Raw genomic sequence first — 21,957 nt, 5'->3', positions numbered from 1 at the left:
ATCACCTTTGAGCCAAAGAATAAAAGAGAACCTGTAAGATCCTTATGTGCTTGTTATCTTCTTTGGTTTCAACTGAAGAAAGCATGTGTCATAGAGGGTGTCCCAAAGTCACGGTGGTGACTCCATCAGCCTTGCACTGTGTGACTTGTGAAAAAGATAAATTTTCACACCAGCAACCAATGACTGATATAAACTCTGAAGAAATAAATCTTTTCTTATTAAGCTCTAAAAAAATAAAATAAAAGCATTACGAAATTTCCCAGTCCATCCATGTCACTGTTCCTTTTCCAAACCATCAGACACCAAAAATACTACTATGACTTAAAATATTACTACTATCACATTTGGCTCCTTGAAATTTCTGGATGATAAAGGGACAACTATTGATTCTAGATGTTAACAAGTCTAGATAGTTATTTAATGCCAGCATGCTCAGCAGGGAAAGAGGTGCTCCATTCCTCTCTCTGTGAAAGGTGAGGGCCATTTATCCCGGGGAAGTATTTACAGCTTTGCACACCAAAACTTCTCTACAGGGGAGTTCATCACTGTCTTATTTGTGAATAGGCAGAACTGGAAGCTCCTTGAGCCACAAAAAGGGGGAGGGGGCTGGTCACACAGACTAAGGGACATTAGTGACTGGCTATAAAAACGCTGTTCAAAACCTAATTGCAGACAAACCTTAAGTGACATGAGAAATCATTCATTACATATTAAGCAAAAAACTTACAAACTGTAGAGCATCACCCTTCTTTTGTAAAACCAAAACAAAACCAACAACCACAAATTCTCTCTCTCCTATGAAATAGTAGAAAATCTTACTTTAAATATCAATCTTGGGGGAGAGGGAGTGGGAGACTCTGGTTTCTTCCCTGTGTTTCTCAAAGTTTCTACAATGAACAAGTATTACTTCTGTTATTGGGAACAAAGCCCATAACTTATGTCTTATCATTTTTATTTGTTTGACCATTGATGGACAGCTGTTTCTTGTTCTTGGATCGGGATTGGGTTTGGGTCAAAGACTCCTGACAGTGAGGTTCTTCGCTGCCCTTAACTCTGCAGCTTCCAGGAAACAGGGCATGGGGGTGCAGGTTGCATTTGGGAACCAAATGATCTGAAACAGAACACGGAGGGGTGGGCCATTCTGGGCTATGCTGGCTCATTCTCCACTCTATTCACGGTTATATCGGAGGCTGCGATCCCCCAAAGTCTAACTCCATTTGGAATCTCGGCTGTGAATGTCCAAGGGAAGACCATACTTGCTCCGACCTCCTAGAAAGTCTTTAGGATGCTCTCTCTGGCCAGAAAACTCAGGCAGTCTCCCCCGACTCACACACCCACTTAGGCTCCTTCAATCGTATTTCTGACAATCCACCTCTTTAGAATCGTAAATCAGTACTTGCAGTGCCTCTTCGTTCTATGAAATGAATAAAATGCATCCTGAATATGACCCTAATCCCTGTGACAACTGAAAAAAGCTTCCACAAAGTTCCAAAATGACCCCTAGGGGGCTGTACAGCCCCAGGTTGAGAACCATCACTTCAGTGGTGGGTTGATATCGACATGATTACTTCTGGGATAGTCTCAGAATAAGGACCATATCCTCAGCACTATCTGGCAGACCCTAGATAGTCTAGTCTTGGCATACTTCTCCAGACTCACCCACATCACTCCCAGCCGTGTTCCTTCCCTCCAACCATTATCACTACTCCTTCCTCCAGCCTCAGAGCCATTGTCTGTGCTCTTCCTTCTTTTGGTAACACTGTTCCCTCATCCTTCAAATATCCCTTCCTCAGAGAAGCCCATCCTTACCTCCCAGACAGGGCAGACCCCCTAGTTAATCCTCTATGACACTGAGGACCTCTCTTTCATAGCTTTTGTCCCAGTTTATAATTTTATATTTAAAATCAATTGATTAATACTTTCCCTATTACAGTATAGAGAGAACAGGAGATGACCTGTCTGGTTTACTCTGCTTTCCACACTGCCCTAGCATACAGTAGGTGCTCAATATTTACTGAGTAAATAAAGGAAGCTTCTTGGAATTCCCTGGCGGTCCAGTGGTTAGGACTCTGTGCTCTCACTGCAAGGGCCTGGATTCAATACCTGGTCGAGGAACTAAGATCCCACAAGCCCCGTGGTGCAGCCAAAAAATAAAAATAAAATAAAGGAACCTTCTGGAAGACACTTAAATTTCCATCTTTACTGCTTATGAAACTACACTCTGATTCTCCTTCCCTATTATGGTTCTGCAAATGTCCCAGTCACTGCCGAAAGGATCTATCTTGTTAACGGCTGTATTCCACACGCCTCGCTTGCACAGAGGTAAGAAGAGAGCAGATGCTCAATAAGTGAGAAGCCTCTTTCTACATGTCCGGGTGGGAAGGGGAAGAACTGCCCAACACTGGCCCATGTCTCACCCTACCTCCTTCCTTTCCACCACCCCAGCATCACCCAGCTCTGTCTTTCGCACACTGAATAAGGACACGGAGAGGCCAACGGGGCACGCCCAGCCCAACACACCCACATTCATCTCCCAAGATTCAACTCAAATGTCACCTTCGTCTTCCCTCCATCTTTCCTCCCTTATGTGGGCAACCACAGAGCTTTCATCTCCCCGACCACGGGGTTTGGGGACTTGTGTGTCTCCTCAGAACCAAAGACTCCTTGAGGGCAAGGGCTCTGTCAAATCCATCTGTTTCCGCAGAAATGGAGATGAACATGGCACTCACAAACGTCTGCTGAACAAACAAACTGATGAGGAGTGCTGCTGGAGCCCTGAGCAAGGCCCTCTGGATCCCTGCAGCTCAGGGCCCTCAGGGATCCAGGTGATGCCAGGAGACCCGGCTCCAGCTTACACTCTGTGAGGTTCCAGATGGACATTCCTTCCTCGAGTAATGGACTTGGGGAGACTCCCAGAAAAGAGGAGAAGGAGGAGAATGGGGAAGAGATGGACAAGGGGCCCACGCAGAGAGTCCTAAATGGTCTCTCTGTTGTAATATGACCATCCAGCAAGGGCAACTTCACTCCCAGGGGCTCTGCTCAAACCAGCCTGCAGCCACACGGCAGTCCCCAGGGGAGGAAGAAGATGTGAGAGTCCTCTGGGCACACAGAGAAGCAATCCTCCAAGTCTTTGTTCTCTTTGGAACAAGCGGCCCATCACTGTCACCTGCAACTTGGCACAAGAGCCTGAGGTAAGAGGCTAGCTTAGGAGCTTAGAGTGAAACAGAGGTTTCTCTTCTCCATAATCTTTGTCCATTAAACTCATGGACCGAAACAGAGGGTCTGACCGTGATTTTTCTCCACCAAACTCATCATTCAGCTCCTGATACATTTTCCAACGCTCAGTTAAGGCCTGACCCACTCCCACCCATTTTTTTTTAAGGATGGGGAAGTAGGCTGGTCCCCTCTATTTGGCTGATCAGATCTCTTAGCCTGAACCCCCAGAATGCCTTGCTCAAAACCAACACAGCTCAGCATGATTTTTTTTTGTAAGTAACTAAAATGCCTCTACTTCCTAATTTTTAGTCCATCTAGACGCTCTTCTTTGAGAAAAGGGAACTAAGTCCCTCTTCCCTTCAGGTCTGGCCCAAGCAGGAAACCAGAGCCCCCTCTACACACACTCAGCACCCAGAGTAACAGAGCTGTGGATGCCTGGGCAGCCCTCACCCTGTGTCCAGGCCTGGGGCTGGCCCACCTTGGTACGTACGCCCTGCCTCTGGGTCTGTGACCTTGCGTCTAACCCACAACCCCTCCTTCACCCCCCCTTTCAAAACTACCACTTCCCCCTCACCATTCTGGCTGCAGACATGACAAGGAGTGGAGTCACAAAGAACCCAGCCCAGTTTCAAAACTTACCGAACAAACGGGAAAGGTGTTTAAAATTTTAAAATTGTAAGGAATAAAAACATGGGAAGGCAGAGAAGAGTGCGGAACAGGGTAACAGGCCGGGCAAGGTCTGCGTTGCTGGAGGTCCCTGCAGCGCCGGTGGCACTCGGCGCCCAGGCCTTCGTCCTGCCCGCTCCACAGTGACCCCCATTCCGGCGACTCCCGCTCTCCCCAGATAAGTACCGGCTCCCCAAAAGGCCTTCCCCATTGACCACTGCCGTCCAACGGCCCCGAGAACCGGCCCGCCCTTGGAACTTGAGGGGCAGGGCCCGGGACGGCTTCCCCAAGGGTCCCAGGGCTTTCTACCCCGTGAACGCCTGGCTTTCAGACCCCGCGATCGGGCGAGGGTGAGCCCCGAGCAGGAAGCCCTGCGGCGCGGGGTCCGGGGAAAGAGGCGGCGGGAGAAGGTCGGCTTCCGCGGCCTGAGCGCCGCCGTCCGGCCGCTCTCCACCCTCGGTCCGGGTCCGAAGCAGCGCGGCCCGAGAAGAGGAAGAAAGACACACAGGAACTTTGGCCGTGGTTTCGGTCACCAGCTCGCAGGCTCCGCAGAGTGGCTGGAAAAACTTGGGACCTCCGAGCGGGGGCGGCGCGAGCAGGCCGGCTGGGTGCGCCGAGCTCCAGCGCGGGGGCTGCACGCGCAACTCGCCCGAGGAAGCCCCCTCCAACTTGACTTGGGAGGCGAGACCCACGCCCGGGGCGCGATGCTCCCGCCGCGAGCGCGTCCCCGCCGCGGCCACCCCGTGTGACCCCGGCTCGCGCCCGGGCCTCTCTTACCATCTGCGCCACTTTCAGCAGCGCTGCGTGGGTGCGGGGGTAGACGGGGTCCAGCAGCCCCTCCGAAGAGCTCGCGCCCAGTTGCCCCGCGCCGGCCCCGGCTCCGGGGGCGCTGCCGCTGCTGCACGTGGTGCGGACGAGCCCGGGTCCGTGCGACATCGCGCGGCCCTCGCCGGCCGGGAGCCTCCCGCTGCCGCGGTCGAAGGCCAGAAGCGGAGAGGCTGGGTGGGGCCGCGGGGGCGGGGCGCCGGGGCGGGGCGGAGCGCCGGGGCGGGGTCCTGGGGTGGGGCGGGGCCCGCGCCCCCGGCCCGCGCTGAGGACGCCCACCCAGCCTCCGCCGGACGCGCGGGGGAGGGCCTGGCCTGAGCTCTCCGGAAAGGTGGCGGCAGCCCCCGCCCTCGGGGAGTCGCGAAAGTTGGGCTGGAGGGAGGAGAGAAACGGACGCCAGGGGCCGTGGCCTTTCCGAGATGGGCGAGGCCCGGGCACAGCTGGGTGTCAGCCTCCTGGGATCTGGTGTGGGTGCGACTGCGGTGCTAAGGGTACTTGACTGAAGTATAACTCACATACACTGAAATGTCCAAATCTTCCGTGTTCAGCTCCGTTAATTGTTCTGTATGTGTATGTAATGTACACCTGTGTAACCACCGCCCACAGCAACAAATACCGGGCCGATACCCCCCAAAAAGTTCCCTCTTGCTCCTTCCCTCTTTCTGTCACTATAGATTCGTTCTGCCTCTTCTGACTTGATGTACTTGAAATAATACAGAATATTCTCATTTGTGTCTGGCTTCTTTCACTCAACAAGATGCATCGAGATTAATCCCAATAAAGCTGTGGTGAACATTCTGGTGAGATTTTTTGGTGGACAGCTCTCATTTCTCCCGGGAAAATACTTAATGAGTGGGTTTGCTGGGTCACAAGGTGAACATAGGTTTACTTCTAGCAGAAGCTGTCAAACAGTTAGAGATGCTACATTGCACTCCTTCCGGGTTAGTTTTAAAATGAGCAAGCGGGACTACAGAAATGAAATGTTATCAGTGTTCTCTCTGAGCAGAGTGTCCCTGTGGCCAAACTTGATATATCTCCAAATGTTTTGAAATAACACAAAAAATCTACCTCATGACATCATTGGATGCTAGTGCTGTCCTGTCACCAGAAGACTGTCAATGTGGCAAAGTCTTCATAATTCTAGAATGTGGAGATACTCACGCAATCTGTTTCGACAAGTCTCCCAGGTGATTCTGATGACCACTCAAGTTGAGCACCATCATTGCCAAAGCTGAGGCATTTCAGGAATCGTAATACCATGTTCTCTACTTGTGCATACATTTCAGAGTTTTCATGACCAAAAAAAATTGCCTCTAATACCTGTTTTCTGTTTAGATAATAGTCACAGTGCCTTCCATTTCGTTCTCTATAAAACAAAGATAATTGCATCTCGGGGCTGCTGTAACAATGTGATAGCCGTGCAGGCGCTCTGTGACAGCTCCAGATGCATGTCGTTTTCCATACAGATTTACATCTTCACTTTTGTACTTTTCCAAGGCTTCGGAACCCATCATGGAGATGACAGGGGGTCTTTTTTGAAGTGAGGGCTTCAGGGAAGCAGAAAAACCCAGCAGTGGATAATTTCCCCTCCTTCCAGGGGCCTTCATCCAATTCTCCAGCCATCTTCTAAATCCTATCCCTATTTGTGAAATGGGCTGATAGCGCTCATTTTTGAGGTTCAAACAGAAATGAATCTGAAAATGTTAAAAGAGGTAACAAAGCGACATACAAATGTAAGGAATAATTAGCTTTTTGTGCTAATATTTTCTATCAGCATCAGTATTCCTATGAAGTTATCAGGACAGGGTGGGGAAGGAAGGGGAGAGGGAGGAGAGGAGGCTCTTTTTCCTTCTTTATCCATGAAATCTTTCATAAATGAAATAAATGATGACCAAAGATGACTACTCTTCCCTTCAAAAGGAGACCAAGGAATGGGCATAGTCCTCTGAATGGTTTTTATGCAGTGATTTTCAATGTATGGTCCCCAGACCAGCAGCACCAGCAGCACCAGCATCACCCCGGAACTGGTGAGAAATGCAAATTCTTAGCCCCACCCCACCCCCATCCGCCCCAGACCTGCTGAATCAGAACCTCTGGGGGTGAGGCTCAGCAATCTGTGTTTTGGCAAGGTCGGCCCTCCACCTCCCACGTGATTCAGATGCATGACGGAGTTTGAGAACCACTGGCGTTTCCGGAATCCACTGGAGCTGAGACTTGGCTGGGTTTCTTGGACTGCCATTGGCCCACGTGCCACCCAGCTTAGATCGGAAATAATCACTGGTGGTGGCCACTCTGTGTTAATCGCTTTATCATGATCACTTAAAAGCCCGAGCGAGAGGCTTGGCAGCACAAGAGCCGCGTGCTGGCCCAGAGTGCAAGAAGAGGCTCCACAGACCAGACCTGCGGCCAAGTACACGGAGGTGTCTACACGGGGCAACGACTTCTTGGTGGGAAGGGCTGCCTCCTGGGGAGGAAGGGCTTTGGTGGGTGCAGGGCTGGGTGCACTCAAAAGAGGGGGCCCACCCACCTTTGCCATCTTGTCTTGCCACCTCTCCAGCCAAATCTAGCAGCTTCCACTCCTTTGGACCCCATGCTCAAGCCTGAATGAACGTCACGCCCTCTGCTATATCATGCCTCTGAGTGTTTGTCTGAACTCCCTTCTCCACCGACGGCTGGTTAACAGCTCTTTATCCTTCAGTGTGTGTGGTTGAGATGGCCCCTCCTCCTCCAGGAAGCCTTCCCTGACTTCCCACCACTTCCCAGTAAGGGTAAGGTGACCCTGGTGGGCTCCCATCATTTGATTAGGAAGTGGCATGGTGATACTGTCAAGTCATCTTTGGAAAATACCACCTGACATGACTCCTATGAGGATTAGATTAATTAAGGCCTGGAAAGTCCTCAGTACAGTGCTTGGCATATAGCAAGTCCTCAACAGTGTGCAGGCTCTTCTGGGCCTTTATCCTGTCATCCATGGCACCAATCACAATGCCTGGAACACAACGGTGCATCTTTATTACTTTTCAATTTGATAGTGGAAGAACCATTTATTTATGCTTAATTGCCATGAAGCCCAAGAATAATCATGACTATCAGGTGTGACTAACAGGTCACATCAGTTTTACTGGTCTATTAAATTAAAACTAAGTCTGAGCATGAATGCTCACTCTGCATTATTTGTTGTGCATAAGGAACAATCTTCTACTTGCAAATGGGGGGAAACCTATCTGGAGATTCAAGAAAAGAGCAGCGTGGAAAGAGCACTGGATTCAGAGTTAGAAGACCTGGCTGGGAATCCAGGTGCCTCGGAGCAGGAATCTCCAGATCTGCAAAGCAGGGGGCGGCGCTGCTTACTCACAGGGCTGCTGTGAGGAGTGAATGAGATTACACGTGTTCAGGCATTTGGTACACGTTAGTGGACCCTGAAATAGGCCGGGATAGAGGACGGCTGTGTCTGGCAGGTTGGGGCACTGGCAGACGGGCAAACAGCATTCTGAGCCAGGACCTAGCAAAAAACAAGCAAGCAAACAACAAAGCAAAAACCTCTGGGCTGCCCTTGGTTCAGATCTGCCCTTTTTGTTCATAAACCTTGACCAGCTTACATGCCTTGTACCACGTCCCTCCGATACCCCCAAGAAACGTCTGTAAACAACTGAGGGGCACGAAATATTGCTAACGCTTGCTGCCCCGCTCAGGATGTTTGTACTTGGTTCCTGCCTACACTTGAGAATTTGGCGCTGACCCACACAGGTGGTCCCCGAATTACCCCCACCTCCGCCCAATGTGTCTCTGGAAAGCCCACCCTATATGGTGGATGTCACGTTGCAGACTGATGTCTGGCAGTGGTTGATGAGAGCACGGTGACACTGGGTGGATCAGCAGTGAAGCTGACCTTGGACAATTTTCTCTCATTTTCTGATAATTTCCTGTGTGCTGCCATGACTCCTCAAGTAGACTGTAGGCTCCCTGTAGACCATCTGCTTTGTGAATGCTCTCCACTGGCTGTGACTTGCTATGCTTTGGGGCTGTACACTTGCAAGAGTGGGGCAATGGAGGACCCCTAACTCCTTTAGCAGTGGGACAGTCTGCGTAAAGGTCCTGGTTTTATTTGCTTGACCTCTGGAATGAGGAGATGGGACTTTGGTTGCTGGTCTGCCCACAAGTGAAGTTATCTGGACCTCAGTGTTCCTATTTGTGAAATGGGCTGATAGCACTCATTTTTGAGGTTCAAACAGAAATGAATCTGAAAATGTTAAAAAAGGTAACAAAGCAACATACAAATGTAAGGAATTATTAGCTTTTTGTGCTAATATTTTCTATCAGCATCAGTATTCCTATGAAGTTACCAGGACAGGGGAGAGAAGGAAGGGGAGAGGGAGGAGAGGAGAGGAGGCTCTTTTTCCTTCTTTATCCATGAAATCTTTCATAAATGAAATAAATGATGACCAAAGATGACTACACTTCCCTTCAAAAGGAGACCAAGGAATGGGCATAGTCCTCTGAATGGTTTTTATGCAATTGCTCTGGTCACCTGCCCACCTTTATAAGAGAACTTGAAGATGTTAATTTTTCCACAAATAATAAGGATCCTTTTGTTTTTTTGACCTGCTGAAACCACTGCCTTCTCGTCTTTTATTTTAAAATGTTTATTTCCTGATGATGAAGGTATTTCCTGCTCATCGTAGAAAATTGGGGGAAATTCAGAAAAAACAAAGAAAATTGAAATCACCCCATGATCCCACCACCCTTTACAGTTTCGTTTGCTCTGCCTGTTGTAAACTCCAAGTTATACTGCAAACATTTCCTGTTAAAAATTACTCACAGGGCTTCCCTGGTGGCGCAGTGGTTGAGAGTCCGCCTGCCAATGCAGGGGACACGGGTTCGTGCCCCAGTTCGGGAAGATCGCACATACCACGGAGTGGCTGGGCCCGTAAGCCATGGCCGCTGAGCCTGAGCGTCCGGAGCCCGTGCTCCGCAACAGGAGAGGCCACAGCAGCGAGAGGCCCGTGTACCACAAAAAAAAAAAAAAAAAAAAAAAAAATTACCCACAAAGGGTTTTTAGTGGGAGCATTGATTTTTTGTGTGTGCTCAACTTATTTTTCTCCATTATATATTTTTAGGAAGACAATACTTTAACAACTGATATTTGTTTTAATAACCAATCTAGCAACCACAGTTCAAGCACAGCTTGAAAAATGTGTTAAAAATACAAAGTTAAATCATTAATGATGATGACTCTGATTAAACTTGGGTTGTAGTGCATTCATTTCTAAAGTCTCATTCAATGGATTTAATTAATTATTGAATCATTCTCCTACTGTTAGGGTTTTAGGCTAATTTAGTTCTTTTTCCCTATTATACATAAGACCAGGACTAGCATCTTTGTGCATGAATGTTAGACTCCTAAGAGAAACATCCCCAAGTTCAAGGGAATGGATAATTTTTAAGGCTCTTCATATGTATAGTGAAATAGATTTCTGGAAATGTACCACTTCATCCCTGCAGCATATGTAGTTTTCACCTGGTTCCTTTCCTCACAGTACAGATGTTCTCTATCCACTATGCTGGAGGAGCTGGAAGCTCAATGATGTCATCATTAAGAAGTTTCTTTCCCCCTCCATCTCTCATCCAGTCACCTTCATCCTGCGACTGGCTTCTCCTTGTGGTCGCAAGATATTTGCCAACAACTTCCTGCCTACGCATTTCCTCAGAATTCCTTTCCCAGAACTCCCCAGCAAGCCTGGTCGCGTGCCCCTGCCTGAACCAGTCACTGTGGCTGAGGTGGGACTGGCTTAGGCCATTGCTAGAGCACAGCGGAGCTGGCTTTCCCTGAAGTTGCTGGGGTGTAAATGGGTGGTATGGATGTGCAATAAAAACTAGGGTAGTCGGATAACAAGAGGCGGGGAGAAGGGATGCTGAGGCAGCAACAAGGTTGGCTACATCCTGGATGAGTTATTCCGAATATTCTAGAAAAAAGTCTTCCATTGACACACAAGTTTTCTCAAAACACACCTTCCAAATGGGATGTCTCTTCAACTTGCTTGCCACTCACCTTCCTAAGTTTCTGAAAAATCATCACCTCTAGGTTGCCAAGCACTTTCCCCCAAACCTGATCCTCTTTTATATACACCGAACACCTAAGTTTACTTATAACAACACATATTCTAATCTTCCCCGTTATCCTAGGTCATCAGCACTGGAACAGTTACCTCACCTTCCTTTACAGCTGTCTGCTTACAACTGGCAGCAAGAACATAGCCAGAACATTTATGAAAGGCCAAGTTAGGAAATACTTCTCAGGTTGCCCTTTTTCAGTGTAAGTGTGCACACGTCTGCCCCAGGCTTATATGGGCTTTCCTCGGAAATACGGCGGGTCTGGTCCCAGACCACCACGATAACGCGAGTCACAAAAATTTTTTGGTTTCCCGGTGCATATAAAAGCTCTGTTTAGGGCTTCCCTGGTGGCGCAGTGGTTAAGAGTCTGACTGCTGATGCAGGGGACGCGGGTTTGTGCCCCGATTCGGGAGGATGCCACATGCCGCGGAGTGGCTGGGCCTGTGAGCCATGGCCGCTGAGCCTGCTCGTCCGGAGCCTGTGCTCCGCAAGGGGAGAGGCCGCGACAGAGAGGCCCGCATACCGCACAAAAACAAAACAAAACAAACCCCACAATGTACATACTTGATTTAAAAATATTTTACTTGCTAAAAAATCCTAACTATCACCTGAGGCTTCAGGAGTCCTAATCTTTTTGCTGGTGGAGGGTCTTGCCTGGATGTTGATGTTGCTGACTGATCAGGCGGTTGCTGAAGGTCAGGGCATCTGTGGCAGTTTCTTAAAATAGGACAACAGTGAAGTCTGCTTCATCAATTGAGTCTGCCTTTCACAAATGACTTCTCTGCAGCCTGCAGTGCTGTTTGATAGCATCTGACCCATAGATCTTCTTTCCAAACTGGAGTCAATCCTCTCAAACCCTGCCACTGTTTTATCAACTAACAGTCTGAACCCTCAGTTGTCATTTCAACAACCTTCACAGCACCTTCACCAGGAGCAGACTCCATCTCAAGAAACCACTGTCTTTGCTCATCCATAAGAAGCAAACTCTCTTCTGTTCAAGTTTGATCAGGAGATGCAGCAATTCAGTCCCATCTTCAGGCTCCACATTTAATTCTAGTTCTCTTGCTATTTCCACCACATCTGCAGTGACTTCCTCCACTAAAGTCTGAGGGCTGGAATCAACTTCTTCCAAACTCCTGTCAATGTTGATATTTTTTACCTCTTCTCATAAATCAAGAATGTTCTTAATGGTATCTAGATCAGTCCTTTCCAGAAGATTTTCAATTGACTTTGCCCAGATCCGTCACAGTAATCACTACCTATGGCAAAATCTTATGAAAAATGTTATTTCTTAAATAATAAGCTGAAATGACTCCTTTATCCATGGGCTGCAGAATGGATGTCGTGTTAGCAGGCATGACAACAACATTATCTCATTGTATGTCTCCATCAGCGCATTTGGGTGATCTGGTGCCTTGTCAATGAGCAGTAATATTTGGAAAGGAATCTTCTTCTGGGCAGTAGGTTTCAACAGTGGGCTTAAAAGAGTCAGTAAACCATGTTGTCAACAGATGTGCTGTCATCCAGGCTTTGTTGTTCCACTTACAGAGCACAGGCAGGGTGGACTTAGCCTAACCCTTAAGGTCCCTAGGATTTTCAGAATGGTAAATGAACACTAGATTCAACTTAAAATCACCAGCTGCATTAGCCCCTAACAACAGTCAGCCTGTCCCTTGAAGCTTTGAAGCCAGGCACTGACTTCTCCTCTCTAGCTATGAAAGTCCTAGATGGCATCTTCTTCCAGTAGAAGCTTGTTTTGCCTACACTGAAAATCTCCTGTTTAGTGTAGCCACCTTCATGAATTATCTGATCTTCTGCACAACTTGCTGAAGCTTCTACATCAGCACTTGCTGCTTCACCTTGCACTTTTGATGTTGAGACGGCTTCTTTCCTTAAACCTCATGAACCAACCTCTGCTAGCTTTAAACTTCTCTTCTGCACCTTCCTCATCTCCCTTAGCCATCACAGAATTGAGATTTAGGACCTGGCTCTAGGTGGGCTTTTTTTTTTTTTTTTTTTTTTTTTTGACTTAAGGGAATGTTGTGGCTGGTTTGATCTTCTAACCAGGCCCCTAAAACTTTCTGTGTATCAGTGAGTCTGTTTTGCTTTCTTATCATTCGTGTATTCGCTGAAGGAGCACTTTTAATTTCCTCCAAGAACTTTTCCTTTGCACTCACAGCTTGGCCGTTTGGCACAAGAGGCCGAGCTCTCAGCCTGTCTGGGCTTTGGACATGCCTTCCTCACTAAGTTTAATCATTTCTAGCTTTTGATTTAAACTGAGAGACATGTGAGTCTTCCTTTCACTTGAACACTTCGAGGCCATTGTAGGGTTATTAACTGGCCTAATTTCAATATTGTTATGTCTCAGGGAATAGGGAGGCCTGAGGAGAGGGAGAGAGATGGGGAATGGCTGATTGGTGGAGCAGTCAGAACACACACATTTACTGATTAAGTTTGTCATCTTGTATGGGCATGGCTGTGGTGCCCCCAAACAATGAACAATAGTAACATCAAAGATCACTGATCACAGATCACCATAAGCAACATGAGAAAGTTTGAAATATTGGGAGAATTACAAAAATGTGACACAGAGGCATGAAATGAGAAAATGCTGCTGGAAAAATGGCACCGATAGGCTTGCTCCACATAGGGTTGCCACAAACCTTCAATTTGTGAAGGTTGTTAAGGTGAAGCACAATAAAATGAGGTCTGACTGTATGCCTGGATTGTTTTTTTCTGTGAAAATCTCTCTTTTTAATTTAATAATTGTCTAGGGAACAGAAATACAGACTTTGAAATTGATTTTCTACCCAGGGCTGCATCTTCAGTTAGTGGTTTTAAATGTCTGTCCTCTACACAGAGATATTTTATGTATTTAAAATCTTTTGTGTGCTGATACCCTGAAGGGATTTTCCTATGAAGGGAGCAATTTAAAAATGTACAAAAGCAACTGACACTGAACATTCTTGTCTCTAGATTTTCTTATAGTTTTAAAATATTGGCTAAATATTTACCTTTGGGGGCTATGAGTTGGAAATAGCAATGGAGAGAGATTAAATGCCTAAAGCATTTCATTGATTTGCCACGAGTGTGGAAATACATCAAATTAAAATCCACCCAGCTCTATCAAAGAGAACGTGATGGTTCTGGAAGGGCTGAGAGGTGAATGCAGACAGCGAGCATAGACAGCAGAGTGTAAGCACACTCTATACTATCCCTGAAACAACATTTTTCAACCTCAGAAACCTATTCTTCTTGTTATGCTGGCTGTGTTGCATGTGGCTTTGCTTTTGTTTTTTTCTTCTTTCTCGAGAGAAAAATTAAAGCCAGTTCAAAACTTATAGCTTTAGCTGAATAACAGAGAATCATTTTGTTGTCTAAAAACCCACACTTAAAAATTATTCATGGGCCTCCCTGGTGGCGCAGTGGTTGAGAGTCCGCCTGCCGATGCAGGGGATACGGGTTCGTGCCCCGGTCTGGGAGGATCCCATATGCCGCGGAGCGGCTGGGCCCGTGAGCCATGGCCGCTGGGCCTGCGCGTCCGGAGCCTGTGCTCCGCAGCGGGGGAGGCCACAGCAGTGAGAGGCCCGCATACCACAAAAAAAAAAAAAAAAAAAAAAAAAATTATTCATGAACGAAGTCTCTCAGCATTCAAAAGAAGAAATAATTTCCTTTCAGCCAAAAATAAATGTTTTTTGGTGGTTTTTTGGGATGAACTTTTAAGGCAACACAAAGGGTCATGCTCTTGAAAACCCATATATAAAGACATGCCAGCAAGTCCCCTCCGCATGGATGCAAATGAATCACTGATCTCTTGAAACAGATCTCTTTGGCGCTACCAGTTCAGGAAAGGCCTACGGCTGGTTGTGGTCTATTTGGAAGACATTTCAAAGTGGCTTATGAAATCTTTTACTCTGGAAGTTATTTCCTATATATGTGTCCATGATGATAGAAATCACACTCACACACACACAATCATAAAAGCAGGCTTCTTTCTTTATGACTGTTTCCAGAAACAGACCTATTAGGTTACAGTTTTTCTACCTCTTATGGAGACTTGATTGCAATATAAAGTACTTTAAAAATCTACCAGGTTATGAAAGAGAATGTAAAAAAGAATATATGTGTATATATACACATAGAACTAAATCACTTTGCTGTACACCTGAAACTAACACAACATTGTCAATCAACTATATTTCAATTTTAAATAAATCCACCACAAGGTGAACATGCTTCTGGGAGTGTGAGAGGGAGAGATGGACAGAGCGGCAGCACACACAAGCCCTGACTGGCTATTTCAGCTCTTCTTGCAAAATCAGCGAGTCGGAGGCTGTCCGGGTGATGACTGGGAACGCCGCTCCAGAAAGATCGCAGCCCTGGTCACCTGCAGGTCTGCATCACTGAAGCTGAAGCTTCACAGCTACACGCGGGACCCAAAGAGGCCTCTCGTGTTCCCCACGCCAACCCACTCCCACCCTCCACCCCACCTCTCCCTCTTGGTGTCCCCTCCCCCCTACCTTTTTGGACACACAACCCAAGAACATTCTTCATTGTTCCTTTCAAAGGTCTGGGGTGGGTGTCATTAGACACTGAAGAAATCCCAACTCTCCTTTATAGGGGGAAACAGCTTGGCTAAGGAATTAGATGAACAGGAAAACCAATGCAAACAACACACAACAGAAAGAAAACAGCACTGCCACACGAGCAGAAAAGAGGTGGCCACGGGGCCATGTCCACAGAGTGCACGGCTGAGCCCTCTCCCTACCATCAACTAAACTAACGTTTCAGTGGTTTTTTGTTTTTCAGTTTGAAAACTCATCCAAGATACACTGCCATTCCAGCAAGAACCATCTTGCCTAAAAACACTTCCTCTAAGTGCACATCTGCCTCCGGAACAGGGTTCTTCCCACCGTCTCAAAATATCTAATAACAATGTTACAAAATATTAGGGCTTGGAGATTTGGAGCCTTTTGGTCCAGTATGTTCCACCTAATATGGTACCTGTGTCTCTGTGGGCAGCAAGATGGGTTTTAAGGTACATGCAAGTATTCATCCTTTTAATGGTTATGAGCTTATTTTAATCTGTATTAGGAAAAAATACCACCAGCACATCAGCCACTGTGCTCAGAGCACCACTTAAGGCGAGCTCATTACTAAGTTCTACGGATAGTGTCTCATTAGATGCTTTCTGTGCCAACCAGTTGGCATGTGAGACTCATGCCGCCGGCGATCCCCAGACTTGGGGAGATGGGTCTCTCTGACCATGCTGGCCTGGGGGCTGTGGACAGTGTCTCCTGGCAATATCACCCCAGGCAACCCCATGAGGATGAAGAATTCCCCACAGCTCCCAGCTTCAGGCTTCAGCAACAGATCTCCTTTCTTGAGTCAGACGCCACATTACCCTGGATTGTAAAACATTTAATGAAAAAAGAATCTGGCATTTTTAAAAGTTAGGTTTACAAACTTGATGCATTCTTAATATTAGCAATTTATCTATTTCTAATACATTGCCTAAGAAAATAAGGTCTATGAAGACATCAACAAGATATTTAAGATTCATTATAAGCTACAGCACTTTGCAAATAAGTATCCAGTTTAATTATAACAAACCACTGTGAGCAAATTTAACTAAGTATATAAAAACATTAGTTAAATACAATTCTCTGGAAATATACATTATACCTACAGCTGTTTTTACAGTGAGATTCTTCCTTTTTTTTTCCCTTTTAATTCTCAGAATGGTGAATCACTGTATGGTCCTGGATCTCCAAGCTATAAAACTGAAATATGTATTTCCAGCATAGCAGATGGTGACCAGGAAGGCGAAGAACTGGAGAAAACAAAGCATAATAGAAAGGGGGTTTAGGGCACATCCTAATTAGCAAAAGTTGTCATTTCACCTCTACTGAATAATGCACTTATGGCATCCCTCGACTCCAAGCTTTCTCATCTAAACCTGCTTTATTGGTTCAATTATCTTCCTTCTGAAACAATTTCAGGCTAGGCTGTTTTTCTTTTTTGGAACCTATCTGGAAAGCCTGTGGTCTTACTCCAATAAGCCCAGGGTGTTCACGTGGGGGTGAATATGGTGGTGTGCATCTGAGAAAAGCCTGTGTATTTCTAATTTAGTATTGGTGATTTTAGACCAAGGCTTAACCTCACACTGTCACAGGCTCAGTTTACACAAACAAGCTGAGTGGGCGGAAGGAAGCCAGGGGCCCACATGGGGTGTGAGTGCAGAGCCGGGAAAACGCCAGGCCCTCTCCTGGGGCAACCACAGCCCAGTTCCACCTGATTCTTCATTTAAAAAAAAATTTTATTGATGTCCAGTTGATTTACAATGTTGTGCTAATTTCTGCTTTATAGCAAAGTGACTCAGTTATACATATATGTATGCTCCTTTTCATATTCTTTTCCATGATGGTTTATCACAGGCTATTGAATATAGTTCCCAGTGCTATACAGTAGGACCTTGTTGTTTATCCATCCTATATATACTAGTTTGCATCTGCCCAGCTGATTCTTGCTGTGTGCTAACTTGAGCCCTGTGACTTTTAATCTCACGTGGACCCACGCTCTTTACCCTTAAATAGAAATTCTGAAATATAGGTCAAGAATACGATGAACACCCATGGATCACCCACCAGCTTTAACACCATACTGTTGGTCTTCATGTCTAACTGCCTGCCTTCCGCCCCCATCACTTCTACTGCGGATGGAATATTATAAGGCCCATCTCAGAGAAACTTTTAAAATTCGTTTTTTAAATTTGAAAAATATACACTTATGGTTTAAAAATGAAAACAGTACATAAACGCATAAATTAAAATTAGAAGCCCCTCATCCCATGCTCCTCATGGTCCATCACAGTCCCTGGAAGGAGCCTCTGCTGGTGTCTATCTTCCTAGGCATCCTTAGAGCATAAACAAACATTTCTACTTCAACAAACAGAATCCTAGTGTGCTCATTTTCTGCCTCTCTCTCCCACTGACACTGTAGGCAGCAGAATTATTTTTAGAATCCCTCAAACATTTTTTCTCCCTCAAACACTTATTTTGTTCTAGCATTTGGCTTTTACTCGAGTGGACTCTTTCAGCCACTTTGTGCTCCAGGCCATCGGGAGGCCCCATGATGCTCAAACCAGAAAGTTCACTGCCAAGGTGTCCCTCCCGCAGGTGATGCTTTTCCCTGCAGGTAACTTTGTCCTCCTCGCCCAGATCCTCAGCCGGCCTTGGGGAGGGAGGAGGAGACCATGGGGATGAAGTGCTCACTCACCGAAGAGGCTGCCCAGCTGTTGAAGTTGTGACTGTCCCTCTCCGGGGAGACAGAAGACGCATCCACAATAGCGGCTGAGAGGTATAAGACGAAGGCACTGCCATTAAAGCACAGACCCTGGGAGACAGAGGCGCAGAGTGTTTAGGGAGCCTGGGAAGGTCTGGGCACACCCGGACCTCAGAAGCGGCCAGAAGCGCACCCCGGCTGTGGCAAGGGGCCCACCTGGACTCGTGAGGGGGGCAGGGGACAAGGGCGATGAGAAGGCAGCTCCTCGGCGCCTTGGGGGTACTCGGTGCACGCTGCTTCCTCGCTTACCAACACTTTGAGGGGTTGCAAAGGGGCTCCGCAGTTGGAGCAGCAAATAAAATATCCCAACCAGAAGGCAGACGCATCTGACGTCTAGCATCTGCCAGCAGCAAGTAAAATTTTCAAAATTTGGCTGTAAACATCTTAAAACTGGGGGAGTTTACACAGAAACCCAGATTTCTGGATTCTCTTAGGAAGGGGAAAAACAACAACAACAACAGAAGATCTAGCGATCCTGGGAGCACATTTCCAGCTTACTTCTCTGTGAAGAATATCCTGCGGTCGTTTAAGTCAGTGCATCTGGGTGGCAAGGATTCAACAGAGTTTACGCTCACTTGCATGACTTTCTGGTCTCTTCACACGAGTGAGTGTGGAACCCCAACGTGGAGGGGTCTCCTGACTATTGGCCAGGGCTCTACTCACTACTCAGGCAGAGGAGCACCCAGAGCAGGATGACATCAGAAAAAACTGCTGGATGGAAGTCGAGAGACATGGGCCCAATTGTGCGTGAACCCGTGCAAAGTCAGGAGGCTCCAAACCTCAGTTTCCTTAGCTATAAAATGGGGACACACCTCATGATGATAAATTCTGAAAATGCAAATCAGAGCATTTTAAAACCAGGGAGTTTCGGAAGGGAGCAGTGTTAAACAAGAAAAAAAAAAACAGTAACATTAAAGGCAATATTTTAAGTTCTTAATGTAATAAATCAATGAGGGAGGCTTAGGTTTGGAGGAGAGACAGACTAATAGATGCTCTAGGCCAGAGGTCAGCAAAATAAGAACCCTGACCAGCAGTCAGGAGACCAAGACTTCGAGTCCCTTCAGAACTGTCACAAAATAGCTAAAAATATGGAAGTGGCTTTGGCACTGGCTAATGAAGAGAGGCTGGAGAGTTCTGAGGCACACGCTAGAAATATGGATGTTTAAGGAGATTCTGGTGAGGTCTCAGATGGAAATGAGGAATATATGTTATCGGAAACTGGGGGAAAGGTGATCCTTGCTATAAAGTGGCAAAGAACTTGTCTGAAAGTTGTTCTAGTGTTTTGTGGAAGGGAGAACTTCAAGCAATGACACTGAACATTTAGCTGAGGAAATTTTTTTAGCAAAGTGCCGAAGGAGTGGCCTGGTTCCCCCCCGACAGCTTGGAGGAAAATGCAAAAGGAGAGAGATGAATTGAAGAAGGAATTGTTAAGCAAAAAAGAACCAAAACTGGGACTTCCCTGGCAATCCAGTGGTTAAGACTCCGCACTTCCAATGCAGGGGGTGCGGGTTCGATCCCTGCTCAGGGAACTAAGATCCCACACGCCGTGCGGCGCAGCCAAAAAACCAAAAATAACAAAACCAAAAAGAACCAGAACTTGAAGATTTGAAAAGTTCTCAGCTCAGCCATATTGTGAAACATGAGAAAGCTCTTTCAGAACACTCAGGGTGTGGCCAAACAGCCTTTTGATAAAGAGATTACAGGTACAAACCACAGATCTAATCGACCATCTCAGCAGAAGCCAGGAATAGGTAAGGGATTATACCAGTAGAAACATTACGAGTTTGAACTGAAGGGGATGCAGACGGGCCAAAATGAAGGAGGGCTGTGGGACTTCTTGGATTCTATGGGACAGAACCACAGAACTATCTGACTGCGAAATAGCTTTATCTTTCACGAAAACAATGAATCACCCGAAGGTGATTCAGAGGTCCTCAGGGCTGCCACTCTCATTGCTGGGCCCAGTGGGCAGGCTGGTTCCTCCTCAGTTTCAAAGGGTGGGATTTCTGTGAGTCAGGATGTCCCTACCCAGTGCCCCAGGGGCAGGGCCACCCTGAAGAGACACCAGGGTGACAATGCTACCCCAGTGCACCGGGACGGCAGAGCACTGAACCAAAACAAGGCTTGTTCTGGAGCCTCAAGATCAGATGGAATTTGCCTTGTAACTTTTGGGCTTGCTGGGGACCTGTCACCCCTTCCTTCTTTCCTAGCTCTCCCTTTTGACATGGGAATGCCTATCTGTACCCGTCTCACCGCTGTATTTTGGGAGCACTCAACTTGTCTGGTTTCACAGGTTCATAGCTGGGGAGGAATTCTGCCTCGGGATGAACTGCACCTCAAGCCCCACCCATATCTGACACAGATGACACTTAAAGGAGACTTTGGATCAAGACTTTAGTTGATGCTGGAATGAGTTTGGGGGATGCTGAGATGGAACGAATGTATCTGCGTGTGAGATGGTCAAGACTGGGGGGGGCAGAATTTTTTTTAATATGTTATTCTTTTTATTGATATTAGTATAATATCATATTGATAATATTGATATAGTATAATATTTTATAATATTTTTTATATTTATATAAATATTTATTTATTTATTTATTTTTATTTACTTATTCTTTTTGACTGTGTTGGGTCTTCGTTGCTGCACGCAGGCTTTCTCTAGTTGAGGCAAGTAGGGGCTACTCTTCCTTGTGGTGCGCGGGCTTCTCATTGCGGTGGCTTCTCTTTTTTTTTTTTTTTTTTTTTTGCGGTATGCGGGCCTCTCACTGTTGTGGCCTCCCCCGTTGCGGAGCACAGGCTCCGGATGCACAGGCTCCGGATGCGCAGGCCCAGCGGCCATGGCTCACGGGCCCAGCCGCTCCGCGGCATATGGGATCCTCCCAGACCGGGGCACGAACCCGTATCCCCTGCATCGGCAGGCGGACTCTCAACCACTGCGCCACCAGGGAGGCCCGCGGTGGCTTCTCTTGTTGCGGAGCACAGGCTCTAGAGCGCGTGGGCTTCAGTAGATGTGGCACGTGGGCTCAGTAGTTGTGGCTCGTGGGCTCTAGAGCGCAGGCTCAGTAGTTGTGGCACACGGGCTTAGTTGCTCCGTGGCACGTGGCATCTTCCCAGACCAGGGCTCCAACCCGTGTCCCCAGCATTGACAGGTGGATTCTTAACCACTGCGCCACCAGGGAGGCCCGGGGCAGAATATTATGGACTGAATGTGTCCCCTCAAATTCATATGTTGAAGCCCTAACCCTCAACGTGATAGTATTTGGATACGGGGCCTTTGAGGTAATTAGGGTTAGAGAAGCTCATGAGAGTGGGGTCCCCCTGAGAGGGTTAGCACCCTTCTAAGAAGAGACGAAAGTGAGCTCACATCCTCTCTTTCTCTCTCTGCCATGTGAGGACACAGCAAGATCAGCAGGCATCTGCAAGCCAGGAGGAGAGCTTTCACCAGAAACCAACTATACTGACACCTGATCTTAGACTTCTAGCCTCCAGAACTGAGAGAAATTTCTGTCACTGAAGCTTCCCGTCTAGAGTATTCTGTTTTGGCACCCAAGCAGAAAAAGACAGGTTCTGTAATCTACACATTTTCTTATCTATTCCCCCTGCCCCACCCCTAGGCTGTGGCTCCCTTTGTAATCATGCACCCAGCATGGAGTCAGGACAAGAATCCAGTCACGCTTTTTTTATTCACCCCCCCACCCCCCCACCCCCCCACACACCCCAACCCCCCCACACCCCACACACACCCCCAATCCCCGTACGCGGGCCTCTCATTGTTGTGGCCTCTCCCGTTGC

At 47.2% G+C, this 21,957-nt stretch overlaps 2 protein-coding genes across 2 annotated transcripts in view; both read right to left on the bottom strand.

The window, feature by feature from the left end:
* Positions 1–4,862, bottom strand: part of CMTM7 (CKLF like MARVEL transmembrane domain containing 7) — a 46,842-nt gene extending 41,980 nt beyond the window's left edge. The window contains exon 1 of the mRNA XM_060110663.1: positions 4,660–4,862. Coding sequence (XP_059966646.1) covers positions 4,660–4,818 — 159 coding nt within the window. The 5' untranslated portion in view covers positions 4,819–4,862. The remainder of the gene's footprint in view (positions 1–4,659) is intronic.
* An 11,617-nt stretch (positions 4,863–16,479) lies between these two features.
* The window catches only part of CMTM8 (CKLF like MARVEL transmembrane domain containing 8), a 92,407-nt gene continuing 86,929 nt past the window's right edge, over positions 16,480–21,957 (bottom strand). Inside the window, exons 3-4 of the mRNA XM_060110792.1 lie at positions 18,097–18,213; positions 16,480–16,651 (exon numbers count right to left, since the gene is read on the bottom strand). Coding sequence (XP_059966775.1) covers positions 16,568–16,651; positions 18,097–18,213 — 201 coding nt within the window. The 3' untranslated portion in view covers positions 16,480–16,567. The remainder of the gene's footprint in view (positions 16,652–18,096; positions 18,214–21,957) is intronic.

This window comes from Mesoplodon densirostris, chromosome 10 (genome assembly GCF_025265405.1).
Source record: "Mesoplodon densirostris isolate mMesDen1 chromosome 10, mMesDen1 primary haplotype, whole genome shotgun sequence".
In the NCBI taxonomy this organism is placed as follows: domain Eukaryota; kingdom Metazoa; phylum Chordata; class Mammalia; order Artiodactyla; family Ziphiidae; genus Mesoplodon; species Mesoplodon densirostris.
This window is presented reverse-complemented; position numbering and strand designations above follow the sequence as displayed.